Source organism: Nymphalis io, chromosome 1, assembly GCF_905147045.1.
Source record: "Nymphalis io chromosome 1, ilAglIoxx1.1, whole genome shotgun sequence".
Classification (NCBI taxonomy): domain Eukaryota; kingdom Metazoa; phylum Arthropoda; class Insecta; order Lepidoptera; family Nymphalidae; genus Nymphalis; species Nymphalis io.
Genome location: NC_065888.1, coordinates 13,887,737 through 13,902,401, shown reverse-complemented (window position 1 = coordinate 13,902,401; position 14,665 = coordinate 13,887,737). Strand labels below are relative to the sequence as shown.

General features: G+C 34.3%; 1 protein-coding gene across 1 annotated transcript; it reads right to left on the bottom strand.

The window, feature by feature from the left end:
* Nucleotides 1-4,486: 4,486 nt before the first annotated feature.
* Nucleotides 4,487-6,237, bottom strand: LOC126770118 (uncharacterized). The gene has a single exon (XM_050489289.1). It carries the CDS (start codon nt 6,176-6,178, stop codon nt 4,553-4,555), a length of 1,626 nt encoding a protein of 541 aa, XP_050345246.1. The 5' UTR covers nt 6,179-6,237; the 3' UTR covers nt 4,487-4,552.
* Nucleotides 6,238-14,665: the final 8,428 nt, after the last annotated feature.

Below are 14,665 nucleotides of genomic sequence, written 5' to 3'. Positions count from 1 at the left end.
AATTGACCGATGCTATATGCGACGAACGAAATAAAAGTAATTAGCAAATATTTATGGAATCTGTACGTCTTATAAAGATTATTCAACGTACTTACTTTACATATATAAGGCACAAATACTTTAGTGAATATTTTTCATACACCCAGTCAAATGGGCCACCATTTAGAAAGTGATCATGACGGTCCATTGACATAGGCAATGTAACAATTATAAATCGTTCTATACAAAGTCAGTCCGTCGCCAACTTTGGGACCTAAGGTGTTAATTACCTTGTCAATATAATAGCACTTGCTCACAAACCCGGAGAAAAGTCATAGCAATACAAATTATTGCTATTTAGCAGTAGAATAATGGATGGTGCCTAACAGTGGGACATGTTCGGGCTGTTAATAGTAAGCACAAACGCATAATGTTTTCTTTTTATTTGTAGTGTTACTATTGATGGATGTATAGAAAGATTACCATATTACTAGCGCTCTACCTTCGTGGAACCAATGAAAAAGACTTTTCGAATTGGACAGGCATAGCCTGAAATTAGCGCGTCCAACTAACAATCTCTTCATCTTAATAATATTCCGAAACGTAACAGATTTTTAAGATTTTCTTGGTGGTAGCAATAGGTTAGTCTAAGTCGACGTCACTATGAAGCGAACTCTAAAACGAATCCTCTAATGTACATTAGTTTTTTAAATCCTTTAAATAGCCTCGTCATATCCACCGATTACAATAATTTCAGATTAAAGCCGGTTGGTCGATAGTTTTTTTCCTATTTCTTTTTATATTCCTTTATCCGTTCATGTTTACTAAGCAACTCAAGCAAAAACTCTAGATTAAAATGTTTTATACATTCTATAAACATAGCAGAGTCATATGTATCAATGGAAAGTCGGTGATATAACATTCATAACTTATTACTATGCCGCAGTCATAGGCCCACGTAATGTATCGGTGACCCACAAATATTATTAAAAACTATACCTACATTACTTCACCGTAACGTGCAGACGATGATATCAATTATACACGCACCAGTTTATAGAATAGCTTGATGTTGCTAAATTCCATTTTTTTTTCGCGTGCAGATTATGGCTTAAGACATAGTAAAGTTTTTTTTACATAACCTAGTTCTAACAGCGAAGCGGATTTCAATTTTGGTTAAAACAAAATTTTAAAAAACACTTCTTTAAAATAAAATAACTCGAACCTTCATATTAAAAGGTATTTTTTATCAGTTTATTTTACTTTCTAAAACAATATATCAAGAACTTAATTTTATATAAAAAAAAGATTTTATGTTTCATTTTGAATCATTCTACGTATTTAAAAAAAAATTAAATGAAATCTAGCAGCATATAATATAATTGTGGGATGTTCATATAAGAAATAATATTGGACTGCCTCGTTGGTCTAGTGGCTTGACGTAAGGCCACAGACCCGGAGGTCCTGGGTTCAATTTCCAGGTCGGGCCAATAAAAAGTTATTGTGTTTTTCTGTCATAACATTCTCAGAAGTGACCCGGAGTCTGGAAGTTGGAAGTGTACCCTTCTGTGCCTCGGAAAGCGCGTGAAGCCGTTGGTCCTGCGCCTAATTTCTTTCCGATCGTGTCAGATTGCCATCCCATCGGATAATGAGAGTTAGGAAATAGAGAGTGCACTTGTGTTTGCGCACACACTTGTGCACTATAATATCTCCTGCGTAGTTGGCTAATCTCTCTTGATATTGGCCGCCGTGGCCGAAATCGGTCTGGATGACATTATTATTATTATTAAATAAAAAAAAAACAACGTTGGCGATTTATCAATAAATAATTTTGTTCGATTGTAATCGGCTGGCAAATAAAACATCTTATTTGCTAGTAGTATATGACTTACACTACAGCTGTTCTTAACAGTTTCAATCACTTGTCTTTTTTACATATAATTTAAGTAGGCGGACAGGCAAATGGGCCACCTGATTGTGCGTGCACAACAGGTCAACATTGGCACTGTAAGAAATATTAACCATCCCTTACAACATAGCGCCACAAGCCTTTTAACAAAGATAATAGCCCTTGTAGTTAAACTGGTTAAAAAACTGTCCTATATGACATAAATCCTTCCTTATTTCAATAAATTCTGTACAAACGTTAGATTTAAGCGTGTCGATGCGACTTTATATTTTCCCCGCGTAACTTGAAATCGAAGTTATTTTAATTTGTCAAAATATTTATGTCGTAAGAAAAAAAGCCATCCAAAAATGTAATACCATGTACAAACTTATAAATGCGAATCGAAGCATACAAATTGCGTTTTAAAAAAAATTAAAAAAATTAAAAAAATGGTATTATGCTTTTGGAAACAAATAAGATCAAAGCTTGTATGTAACGAATTTAACAGTGTCTTACATAGAAGGTCTCTAAGATGACTTAAAATTTGATGTTTGGTATATTATTCAATTATAAACAATAAGATTCTGTTTTTGGATATTTTTTCGATGAGCCCGTATTCAGTGGTGCGGTACGACAGAAAACAATAAATTTCCTCTTCCTCATTGACGCGATTAGTTAATTTTTTTGGGAAATCACTTCCGGAACTAAGGTCAAATGTATTTATGTCATTATACAGATATGTACAGCATCCTCGGTATCTATTGTACTACACTATTGAACATGAACTGAAAAACATATAAATCTTAAGTTGGATTACACACTCGCTTATTGACTCCACTTACTTTAGAATAACTAAATTTATTTCGTTAAAAATATACTTATACTACCCGCGCACCCACCTATGTCGTATTTATAGCATTTTCCACAATTGGCAACAGCAACTGTTTCAATTCAATCAGGTAATAGGTATAGGAACGCAAAAGGGACAAATAAACTTTTTTCTTATTTCAAATAGATAGGCCGATTGGCCAATTTATATGTGCTCACCACCATAAATCTACATATACATTGGCACTATAAGAAATATTCACCATCTTTTACAACGTAAATGCGTCACAATTCACAAACCTAGAGAAGTAAGATTGTGCCCCTTGTGCCTGCAACTGCAACAATACTAAGCATTGCTGCTTGGCGGGCAAACCCAGACGGGCTTGCACAAAGCATCACCAACAAGTAAATGTATAGATAAGTGGACTTTTTGATAATTAACATCGTTTATGAAGATCCTGTGAAAATTTAATAGTTCCTGCTGGGAATTGAATCCACAATCTTTACTCATAAAACTTGTGTTGTATCCACTGAGCCATCTGGCCAATATAATAGAACGGTTATACTAAAATAAAATTAGACAAATACGCCTGACAAAAAGTAAATGCAATTAAATTGAACAACAATAATACAAATTAGAATTTGAAGGCGTTATGTTATTTAATTTTTATTTCGTAATTGTCACCCCAACTCCACTGTTTTAAAGCTTTTTTTATTTATGAAAAAATGTTGAATATTCAAAATCTATTCAACAAGCTCAGTATAAAAACATGTTAAATATCACTAAATTATTTTATGAAACTCCATTCTTAGAGCAGTAGTGTTTAAATGACTCACAAATTTAAATTTCTTCCTTATGGCTATCAGAACTGATCAACCGAACTTGACCTAAATGTGTAAAACCTTGAAAAGCCCAAAGGTCAGCCCTCACTCTGCATATAAGTTCTATATTAGGACTCGTCCATCACTGAACTACATTATATATACACGCTATGAATTCGTAATTTATTGAAGGAAAATATTTAAACCCATTACCATTCTATTATCCATGATCAATCATATCAAACATTTTATTAATACTGGTATTCATTCTAGTAGAAAAAATCCTATAAATGGTATACTTAGACAGCAATATACTTATTTTTGTTTCAAGTTAGGAGATGGATAAAAAAAAATAAAAAGATAGAACGGGCTTAAAAAGTTTTGACTTATTTACAAAAAAATGGCCTAGATCGAACAACTAGATCTTATCAAAAAATAAAGAGCTTAAATTCAGACAAGCATGAGCCTGATTTGTGTTTATATTTCATCTGTATCAACAAAATTAAATTTTGTCGCATGTGAAACCACTAACCCCTAAAACGGCGTAAATAAGCTTTAAGCCTGCTTGTTAAGAAAAGATGAGGCCTTTGCCCAGCTGTGATATGTTCACGAGCTAATAAAAAATACTAAAAGATTGTTCATTACATACATATTCATAATTTTACATATTCACTTTCAATTATAATGATGTTATTGAAATTGTTAATGTCCCACTGCTGGGCTAAGGCCTCCTCTCCCTTTTGAGGAGAAGGTTTGGAGCTTATTCCACCACGCTGCTCCAATGCGGGTTGGTAGAATACACATGTGGCAGAATTTCAATGAAATTAGACACATGCAGGTTTCCTCACGATGTTTTCCTTAATTGTATAAAAAAATATTGAAATGTAAAAAAAAAAAACCTTTACACTTACAAATTTCTATATATATTATAGTTACACTAAATTTTCTGAAGAATAACGTAAATTACTTGATTATATCGAATATATATTTTCTCCTGTTTCCAAGACCATAGACACAATCTGAATGAGATTTCTCTTATTTCCGCGTATAAGACTGGACTAGCCGCATGCCTATATAAGCAATAGCTGTGTATACCATAAGTCGTACACCCGTCGTCAGTGTTAATTGAGCAAACCACTCTTGAAAGGGATTGTCGTATATAATCGTTGGCCATTCAGCTATACTAACATCTTCATATGTTTGAGCTTGAGGACGAAGGTAACTCAACAAATGAAGATATGCAACGTGACCTGCTTCCAAAGCTGATGCAACGTCGCCATCAGAGAAGATGTCTAAAGCACCCCATTCAAGATATTTAGGTACAGTTCTTAAAGTCAGCCGTCGTAAAGTGATAAAATCTCCGCAACACGGTACATAAATGTCAGAAATATCTGTCTCCTTATAACTAATGGGCTCCGCAGCTTCTTCTCCAAAGAGGCTTACAAGTTGATTCAAAACTCCATCTCTTAGGTTACCTTCATCGTCTTGAACTCTTAAATATCCTATTAATGCTGCATATCTTTCCATACTACCTGTTGATGATATCTTTGGACGTTCAGTGGCCCAAATGATTGGACCTTTTATGCTTAATATATCACCACTATAACCATCACGTCTCCAAAAATGTTCTTCGTATTGGACCAAGAATTTCTTAGCTTTCCCTTTAATCATAGATGTAATGATAGCAATTTCTCTATCTGTAAGTAGCTGTGCTTCAAACTCAAAGTTTCTAAGCTCATCGGGTCTTATCGCCATGGCAAGCAAGCTGCATACGTATTTGGTATCACCTTTTATTGTTTTTAAAATAACTTGTTCATCTGCGTGTGAACTTATCTTTTTTATAGCCTTCGCTGAGTGAGTGATATTTGCGATGCTTTTCTGCAACTTGTTCGATATGCGTTTTCTGCAATAACCGAGAAGTTTTTCTCGGAACTTCGTGTTATTTCCATCTAAATGATTTCTTGAACTACTGCTTCTGTAACACTGATGTAAGTAAAACAGTACAGATACAGTTTTTGCAGATGCGCCGCACACAAGCCTCACTGTAGTCCGTATTATATCTCTTGAATTAGGAAAGAGTAACGCACCACATAAATGTTTTTCCATTGTTGTTTGATCGTAATACAATAACCGGTTTCTTTCAGAAGCATCGTCAAATTTATTAGCTTGAAATAAAGATTTCATATTTTCATCAAGTAGCGTTTGGTATTGATTTAGTTCAAATTTTTCCAAAACGTTTAGGTAATCGAAATCATGAAAGTTTCGTAAGCATTCAGCTGTCATTCCGTTTTTGTATTCGAATAACTTATTTAAGGGAGTTCTAACTTTTTCCGGTGCTATGATAGCATCTGGAAGTGGTATATTGAAGTCTTTTGCAATCATAGTAAGATAGTTCCTTGCTAAATTATCGATTACCTCTTTCGCCGAGCCTTCGTCATAAGTCTCTTTGCTTTCTTCATCATCCTCACACTGAAAGGCAACATTACATTTAGAACCACCTGGTTTTTCACCAGCTAGATCAAGAACCACGATTTCCATTGTATTACCAAATTTTTTCTTGAGCTTATGTGCTGTCACTATACCTGGGAGACTACATCCTAATATTATAACGTCAGCTGTAATATGACTGGAATCCTCTTCTATTTGATATTTTACGACCATTGTTTTGAAATATGTAAATGGGTTAGGTTAAATATAAAAATTACAAAAAATGCGTATAATTTAAAGTGTCATTGACCGTGACAAATAATTTTGACAAAAGATTACGCATAGATACATAGATTTCACAATATCTTGTAGCCAAAAAGTATATAGCTAATAGTATCATCACATATGACAGTTTTTATTTGTGTTACAAAACTCGAGTTTAAACTATCAGTCCGATTGTTTTAAATGTATATATTTTTTAAAGCAGCATATTAAGTAAGGTTTATATAATTATAATTTAATACGTATATGTGTATTACGAAACTTCTCCATTTTTGTAACCATACATACGTGACTAATTGAACTTAGCACTAAAGAACAAGAAGCGCCATCTCGTTTCGCTTACGTAACATTTGTCTGGTCGAGACGTAATCACAGCGTCAATATTGACCCTGAATTGGAGGTGAGGTCATTACCATCGGATGATATAACTTGACAAGTATAACAGATCCGTCACAGCAAGATATTTGTATATATTTGTACATTGTATGTAATTCTTATGATATATTAATTGATACTCATATAATTGTCTTTAATGACCAATATTATTATTTATTACTATTATTAAATTTACATTATTAATTTTTATTATTTTAGTCAAATTTAAAATAGTCCGTCCCGATTCCCACCCGACGCAAAGCTGCCCATAATGCAGGCCGCATTTCCGCGCTGTATGGCAATGGACAACCTTTGTGCCAAGTGGGACCCGGAGCGACTGTCAAATCCCCTCTCTCTAAGGCGACAGCCAATTTCCCTTATTAAAGTAATTGTGTATATGTAATTATAAATACATTTATCGGATTAAATAAATTAAAGGGGAATTTAAAGATGTTCGTATTAATTTTTATTCTACGAATATAAAATGAAAAAAAAAATGGATGTGCTCGTACTACTCACTGGCTTGAAACTTGAAAGTATTTACTAGTATATTTCTATGAATACTATAGTTTTTATAATCCGCTTTCAATGTTAACAAACGCAAATACATTCGATATTAAAAATGCCGTTGCAACAAGTGAAATTGCTAGATGATCTATTTCACATTAGATCTGTTTATTGAGGCTAGACACAGATAAATAAATTTATTTCGAGACCTTCTTAGGCTCAATTATAAAGAACCGGCATATTTTGCTATATAACTTTATATGTAAATTTCAATTGTCACTGTTTGTTTAGTTTTAGATTCGTTTTCTTTTTTTAAATTGCTATTTCAAAAGTGAAATGAATACAGGAATTTATTTTAAATCGTGTATTCGTTGTGAATAGCAATAGATTCCGATATTTTCATGATCCAACTATCGTAATATATGTAATAGGTATAAGAAACATATTCTGTTAAAATCAAATTAAAGTCAACCTTTGATGCTCTGAATGTTAAAAATCGACTTTTTTATACAAAATAGGTAGTCGGAATGGCAAATGAGCCAGTTGTTGGTGAGTGGTCACCGCTGCCTATGGAAATTGGTGGTAAGAAAAATTAAACATTAATGACATCGTCAACGCCGCACCAACCTTGGCAACTAAGATGTTTTATAGTTACACTGGCAAAAGAGAGTGCTCCCTTTAAACCGGAACACAACAATACTGACTATTGCTGTTTTGAAGAATATTCACTGAATATATATTTAGGTACTGTGATACGCTAAACATTTTTACCATTTTCACGGTAGAAAATATCGCAAATAGCTTTGTGACATTTTATGATTGAGCTCGTCGAGTAAATATTTCTACAGAGCTAATATTGTCGATGTAATTACGAGTGATCGTAAGCACACTCGTGAACTCCTTTACGATAATACTAAATATAGATTTACAAATTGCATGCCAGATTTGAAAAATAGTACATAAGTTTATTTATAGCGGAATCGATTCGACGGATAAATTAATAGACTTTAGTCAGACTATATATATTCAGGTAGTGACTGCCTCGTTGGTCTAGTGGCTTGATGTAAGGAAGCAAACCCGGAGGTCCTGCCTTCAATTCCCAGGTGGGGCCAATAAAAAGTTATTGAGTTTTTCTGTCAGAAACTTCTCAGTAGCAGCACGGAGTATGGAAGTTGGAATTGTATACACTCCCGTGCCTCGGATAGCACGCAAAGCCGTTGGACCTGCGCCTGAACTCTTTCCGGTTGTGTCGGATTGCCGTCCCATCGAATTATGAGAGTTAGGGAATAGAGAGTGCACCTGTGTTTGCGCACACACTTGTGCACTATAATATCTCCTGTGTAGTTGGCTTATCTCTATTGAGATTGGCCGCCGTGGCCGAAATTGGTCTGGAGGACATTATTATTATTCAGATCGTCTAAGAGTTTGTATAGGTTAACGTGCTAATCTAAGGAACTATAAACTCGATCTGATTTTTTTTTGCTTGAGACCGCTTATTAAATAAGGTCATACTATATAAAGCTTTATAACTTTCGGTCGTATATACATACGTTGATTAGTTAAACAATGCTGTTTTCTTCTTTCGAATGTATTTAGTTAAACAGCCGCTAAGCAAAGCTTAGAAGTAAGGTAGGTTATGCTATGACCCTAAATAACGTATGATTAACCATAAACTTCAGTCCGTCGAACTATATAATTAATTAAATATATATTTATGAATTTCTGTACCCCTGACTTCTAAGCGGAATTTCACGATACCGGTTGAGTATTTAAGACGTCAAATCGTAACAAACAAATAAATAAACTTTCGCATTTATAATATCAATAAGAATTGACCACGCCCGATATTTAAACACAGGACCTCCAGATCTATGCCCTTTTAAGGTAGCTACTAGACATAGGTAACAGTCAGAACCAGTAAGTTTTTCAGTAGGCCATGTTTCTTCACGCTACAACGCAAAGAGCCAAAGCAATAACTTTAAACGTCGACCAATATGGCAAACCCTATAGAACAGGCATGTCTACTACAAATTCAACGCGGGGCGCAGCTTCGATACTCGTATATTTTAAATTTTATTAACTAACTATTTATTTTATGTAAATAAATGAGAAATATGTTTATTTTTTATATAATTAAGATGAAAACATTACATATAAAACTCAGATGAAAAAGATTAGCACATCACGCCTAAAATTACATAATTTTATAACATATAATTTGACTTTGATGAAAATATGAACTTCTATTTAAAATTCATATTTATTAATTCAAATCAAATATCAATTAAGTACTTGTATTTATCAAACGTCAAAGTATATAGATATACCAACGATATACTTTCTATATAATAATATAATATACGAATATTGTACAAACTTTCTTAACGACCGAACATTAATGGTCCAATGCATTACTAATTGAAAGAATTATAAAAAAAAATAGAATTGTTCATGTCTACTGGAATCGAATGTTTGAATTTGAAAAAAAAAATTGATAATCGATTTACAAAACAACGAACGAACTCTTTGATCCTATCATAAAATTTATAATCTGTAGAATAATTGATATGGTTTTGGCGAGATTGACGAAATTAATTTTAATTGTTGTTACCGCCAAAACCCTGTTTGTTATTATGCATAGCAACTTTTCAATTAATGAAAATTATTACGTAAGAAGTTTCACGATGATTTGCATCTGCATTGTGGTTTGTTATATTAGTGTTGATGTCACTAAATAATTCACGATTATATTTAGCAAAATGTAAAACAATTCACAAATCGATTGATCGGTCGATAACTTGGTGATATTTTGTAATTAATATTAAATTAAATTAAAGTTGCTAAGCTGTAGTTTATTAACCCAGTCTGTCACTCTCCGGCTCATATTAAACTTATATCGATCGATTGTTGCATTGCTGCTTTGAAAAAAAAAACAAACAAAAACACTCGCATATATATTAAAAATTAAATATCATAAAGTCGCTATGGGAATAGAAACGACTATTCAATAAATCAAGTATCTATCACGATGTGTTCACGAGCAATGTTTTAATTTTATTTACAATATAGATGTGATCGCTATAAAACATTAATTGCAAATGATAAGGAACCTTAAATAACCAGCCGGGAACAAACCCCGAGACGTGCGCCGGTGCACGTAGGCCACTGTAGGACGAAGCTCCATTGGCACACGGTTAGAAAGTTCGCAAATTATTTGCAAATCTTTCGTGATCATCCTAAATAACGTCGTGTTGCGTCATTGGAGAAAAACTTATCAAAATATTTATTTTTTTAATTAGTCATTCTGTAGTAAAATGAAATTTCAAAATTAATGAATATATAATATTAATGAAAAAATTCTTAGATTTTACCGTCAAAAAATTTACAAATATCTCATAAAAGCACCTACAAACTTCAAATACCTACCTCACAATCTCAAAGGAGCTTTTGAATTTACATTTTACGATATGAATTAAATTGAAAGCAACTACCGGAAACGTAGAAGAGCAAGAAATATCCTTGTTTCTCCTTTCGTCTTATACTATTTTAGTACGACAGACAGCGCTGGCACTGCAATTAGTATAAGCCACTTTCAACTTCGAACCGTAATATAATTAAAAATCATAAATTGTATCAATAGAGTAATTCAAAGTTGTGATATATCTTCGTCAAACAAGTACATTTATGAAATTAAAAATGACAGAAATGTACTAAAATAGAGTCGCTGCAAATATTCGAAATTACTTTTCGACAATCGGCGTATTTCGCTTATTTATTTATTTCTTTTATATTCGGCCAAATACCATTTATTGTATATTCGACTGAAAAGCACATAATTTTAAAAACAGAAATAAAAACAAAAAAAAATAATTTAATGAAATATGGTCAATAATAATATCAACTTTTGTTAATTTTAAATGTACGCTGCTAGTTCTAGAAAGCGTTTTTTTTCCCTGTATGTAACTAAAAAACCAATGGAAAGTCACATATGTAAATATACTGGAAGATCAAAAACATTTAAGCTAACGGGTACATATTATGTAGTATTAGGCGATTTCAGTTAAATATTCGATATTCGCTCAGAGACAGAATGTACTTATTGGTTGCTAGTCTTTATTATATGTGATTCGAAATCGAAACAAGATAACGAATCGTGGTGATGTAATGAAAACGCGCTACTATCTGCAGTGCGAATAAGCCGGTTGTCATTTAGGGCGACTGACGACCCCGCTAGTCTCGCATTACAAATGGGTATAAAAGCGTTCATCGTTTCATTCTTACACCTAAATAGTAAAATACGCGGGACAATCGTGTCTCGATTTTTATGGGGCAGTTAAATTATTTATTGAGATCTTGTTGATTGAACTGTTTAAAATAATTTTATTAAATGACCTTGACATTAAACTTAATCATAATTAAATTGAAATCAAAGTAATGTTTCGTGATAATTATATTTGTTCATTAATTTAGTTTTTTTTTTATTGAAGTATCTGTCATCTCTCTTCGTGTCTGTTGCTTGAATGTTTGCGTTTATCTACAAAATATATAAGCGGATAGCTAAAAGTTAAGGATATGAATGTAACAATCGAAGACACAAGTTATTCGGAACAAGACAGGCATAAAACACAATTTAAAAAATGAAAATTCGTATGAAATACATGTAACTTCTTTAAGTCAGGAGATCCAATATTCATTAATTAAACGCATTTGTATCATAAATATATTCAGATATGTCCCTGACAAAACATCTTAGTTCCCAAGGCTGGTGGCGCATTGGCGATGTAAGCGATGGTTAACATTTCTTACAATGCCAATGTCTATGGGCCAACGCCAATGATCATTAATCATCAGGTGGTCCATATGCTTGTCCGCCTACCTATTCTTTTAAAAAAAAGTTTTCAGGCGCATGTTTTATGTGCTTTCCGAGGCACGGGAATACTCACTTCCAATTTCTAATCTTCAGGCTGCTACTGAGAATTTTCGTGAGAAAAATAATACTTACTTATATACTTACCCAATAACTTTTTATTATTATGACTTGCGGTTAAGCCCAGGACCTCAGGATACGCGTCCTTATATCTAGATCAACTAGATTATTAATAATGGGCTGATGAAACAAATGCAGTTACACTCTCGTAGTAATGTACTGTAAACCAGTTAGTTATATAACATGTCTTTAAATAAAATCGTAATAATATGACATTTTACCAGTAGAATCACTGGCAACTATCATCAAGAAATTAATGAAATGAATAACAAAAAGTATAATATTAATTAATATATCATGAATTTTTATTTTTATTTAAAAAAATAGCTTAACATATAATCTAATATGCCTATCGATTGAAAAGTGCTTCTAGGAGCTAAATAATACAATTGAGATTGATTTTGAATAGCAATGTCGCTAACGCGTGTTTTGTTTATTGATACTTAAGATAGCTTACTTTAGAAACTAGGTCATCTATCTTTTATCTGGAACGTTGAAATTATTCCACAAATTCAATAAGCGATAAGAATATTGCAGAGCGGAACGAAGTGTTAAGGTTGTTAGAGATTAAAATTAACTTTACGCTAAATGAGCATGTAAGAGCTAATGATAAAATTAATTGTATTGTAAATTATATTTACCTAACCGCGGGTCCGGTGGGATTTCCCAAAGGCAACATATTAAGAATCATCCGACTATTCTCGAATGAAAAATTATATAACTTTTGGTCACTTTAATAAGTTCCGCGTATAAATAAAAACTAAAAAGACCACGACATTTCGATAGCTTTAACAACAAACAATATATATTTCTCAAAATACTGACTCCATTGTTATTAATTTATAAATAAAAGTCTAAGAACAAGTCACCATATTTATAATTGCTTTTCCAATTAAGACTCTCAGGCGATGATTTAAAAAAAAAATCTAATGTAAATATCTGTATTCATGTAAAATTATTTACATTATGGAATTAAATAATAAATACATAACTAATATATAACTAAAAACATCTACTCCATAAATGTTGACCGTATTAAATTGTAGCAAGAAAGCCTGCAGCATTTTCCATCCATTTTTTTTTATATGCCCCGGGATGGCAAATGACTCTACTCCACCTGATGGTAAGTGGTAGTAGAGTCCAAACGCGACGACGGCTAGTACAGTCGGGAAGAATGTTCTGTACTAGCCGTCCCCGCCTTGCCGGCTCGCAAGATGCCTCTTCACGCCTCGTTTGAAGGAACCCGGGTTGTAAGAGGAGGGGAACACGTGAGCTGGTAAGGAATTCCATTTTTTGGTAGTGCGACAAAGAAAGGAGTTGCCAAATTTCTTTGTGCGCGATGGAATTGATGCCACAGTTAGGCGGTGACATCGAGAACCAGCTCGCGTGGACTTAAGAAGGAAGGGGGAAGCAGGAATTAGAGAGAATAATTCCTCAGAGCACTCGGCGTGATACAGTCGATAGAAAGCGCTCAGTGCTGCTATCTCGCGACACAATTGTAAAGGTTCAAGGGTGCTTGTGACCTTTACGTTGCCAATAATGCGTACTGCACGTCGCTGGTACCGGTCCAAGGCCTCCAGTAGGTACTTAGCGGAGCCATCCCAAAGGTGCGAGCAATATTCAACGCAAGACCGTACCTGTGTTTTGTATAACAGGCACAGTTGTTGTGGCGTGAAAAAACGCCGCACCTTGTTTAGAACTCCGAGTTTCCGTGAAGCTGTTTTTATAATAGCATCGATGTAATCCCTTGGACTAAGGTCGCAGCAAACGTCCATCCCCAGCATGGCGATTTTGCTTTGTATCATCAGCGGTGTGCCACAGAGGGAGGGATGAGGTTAAAATGGTGACTTTTTCGCTGTGAGAGCGCATACCTGTGTTTTCTTGGCATTAAACTCAACAAGATTATCAGAACCCCATTTGGAGATGAGCTCTAACGTCCTATCGAGTTCAATGACAAGATTCTCCCGCCTCTCCTCAGTTTCCGCCCGCCCAGCCACTGCGCGTCCGTGGTATCCACCATGCACTGTACTATCATCTGCATAGCAATGTATGTTCCCAAGAGAGAGCATATCATTGATATGCAAAAGAAAGAGTGTGGGAGATAGCACAGATCCCTGGGGGACCCCAGCATTCACTACATAGAATTGTGAAGCGCAACCATCTACTAAAACACGAAGGCTACGCTTGTGTAGGTAGCTGGCAATCCAGGTGCATAGCTGAGCAGGCAGACCATATGCCGGTAGCTTGGAGAGAAGACTTCTGTGCCAGACCCTGTCGAAAGCCTTGGAGATATCGAGGCTGACAGCCAACGATTCTCCATGCTTGTCGATAGCTTCACTCCAGAGGTGTGTTACGTACGCTAGAAGATCACCTGTGGACCGTTTTGATCGAAACCCGTACTGACGATCATTAATTAGACAGTGATCTTCTAGGTAATGGATCAGTTGGTTGTTTAGAATCCGTTTGATCGCCTTACAAAGTACTGAGGTGATAGCTATTGGCCGATAATTTGCCGGGTCAGACCGATCCCCTTTTTTGGGAACCGCTTGCACATTAGCTCTTCTCCAAGT

Excerpts from the sequence above, each read along its gene's own strand:
- LOC126770118 (XM_050489289.1), bottom strand. The coding sequence starts at position 6,178 with ATGGTCGTAAAATATCAAATAGAAGAGGATTCCAGTCATATTACAGCT.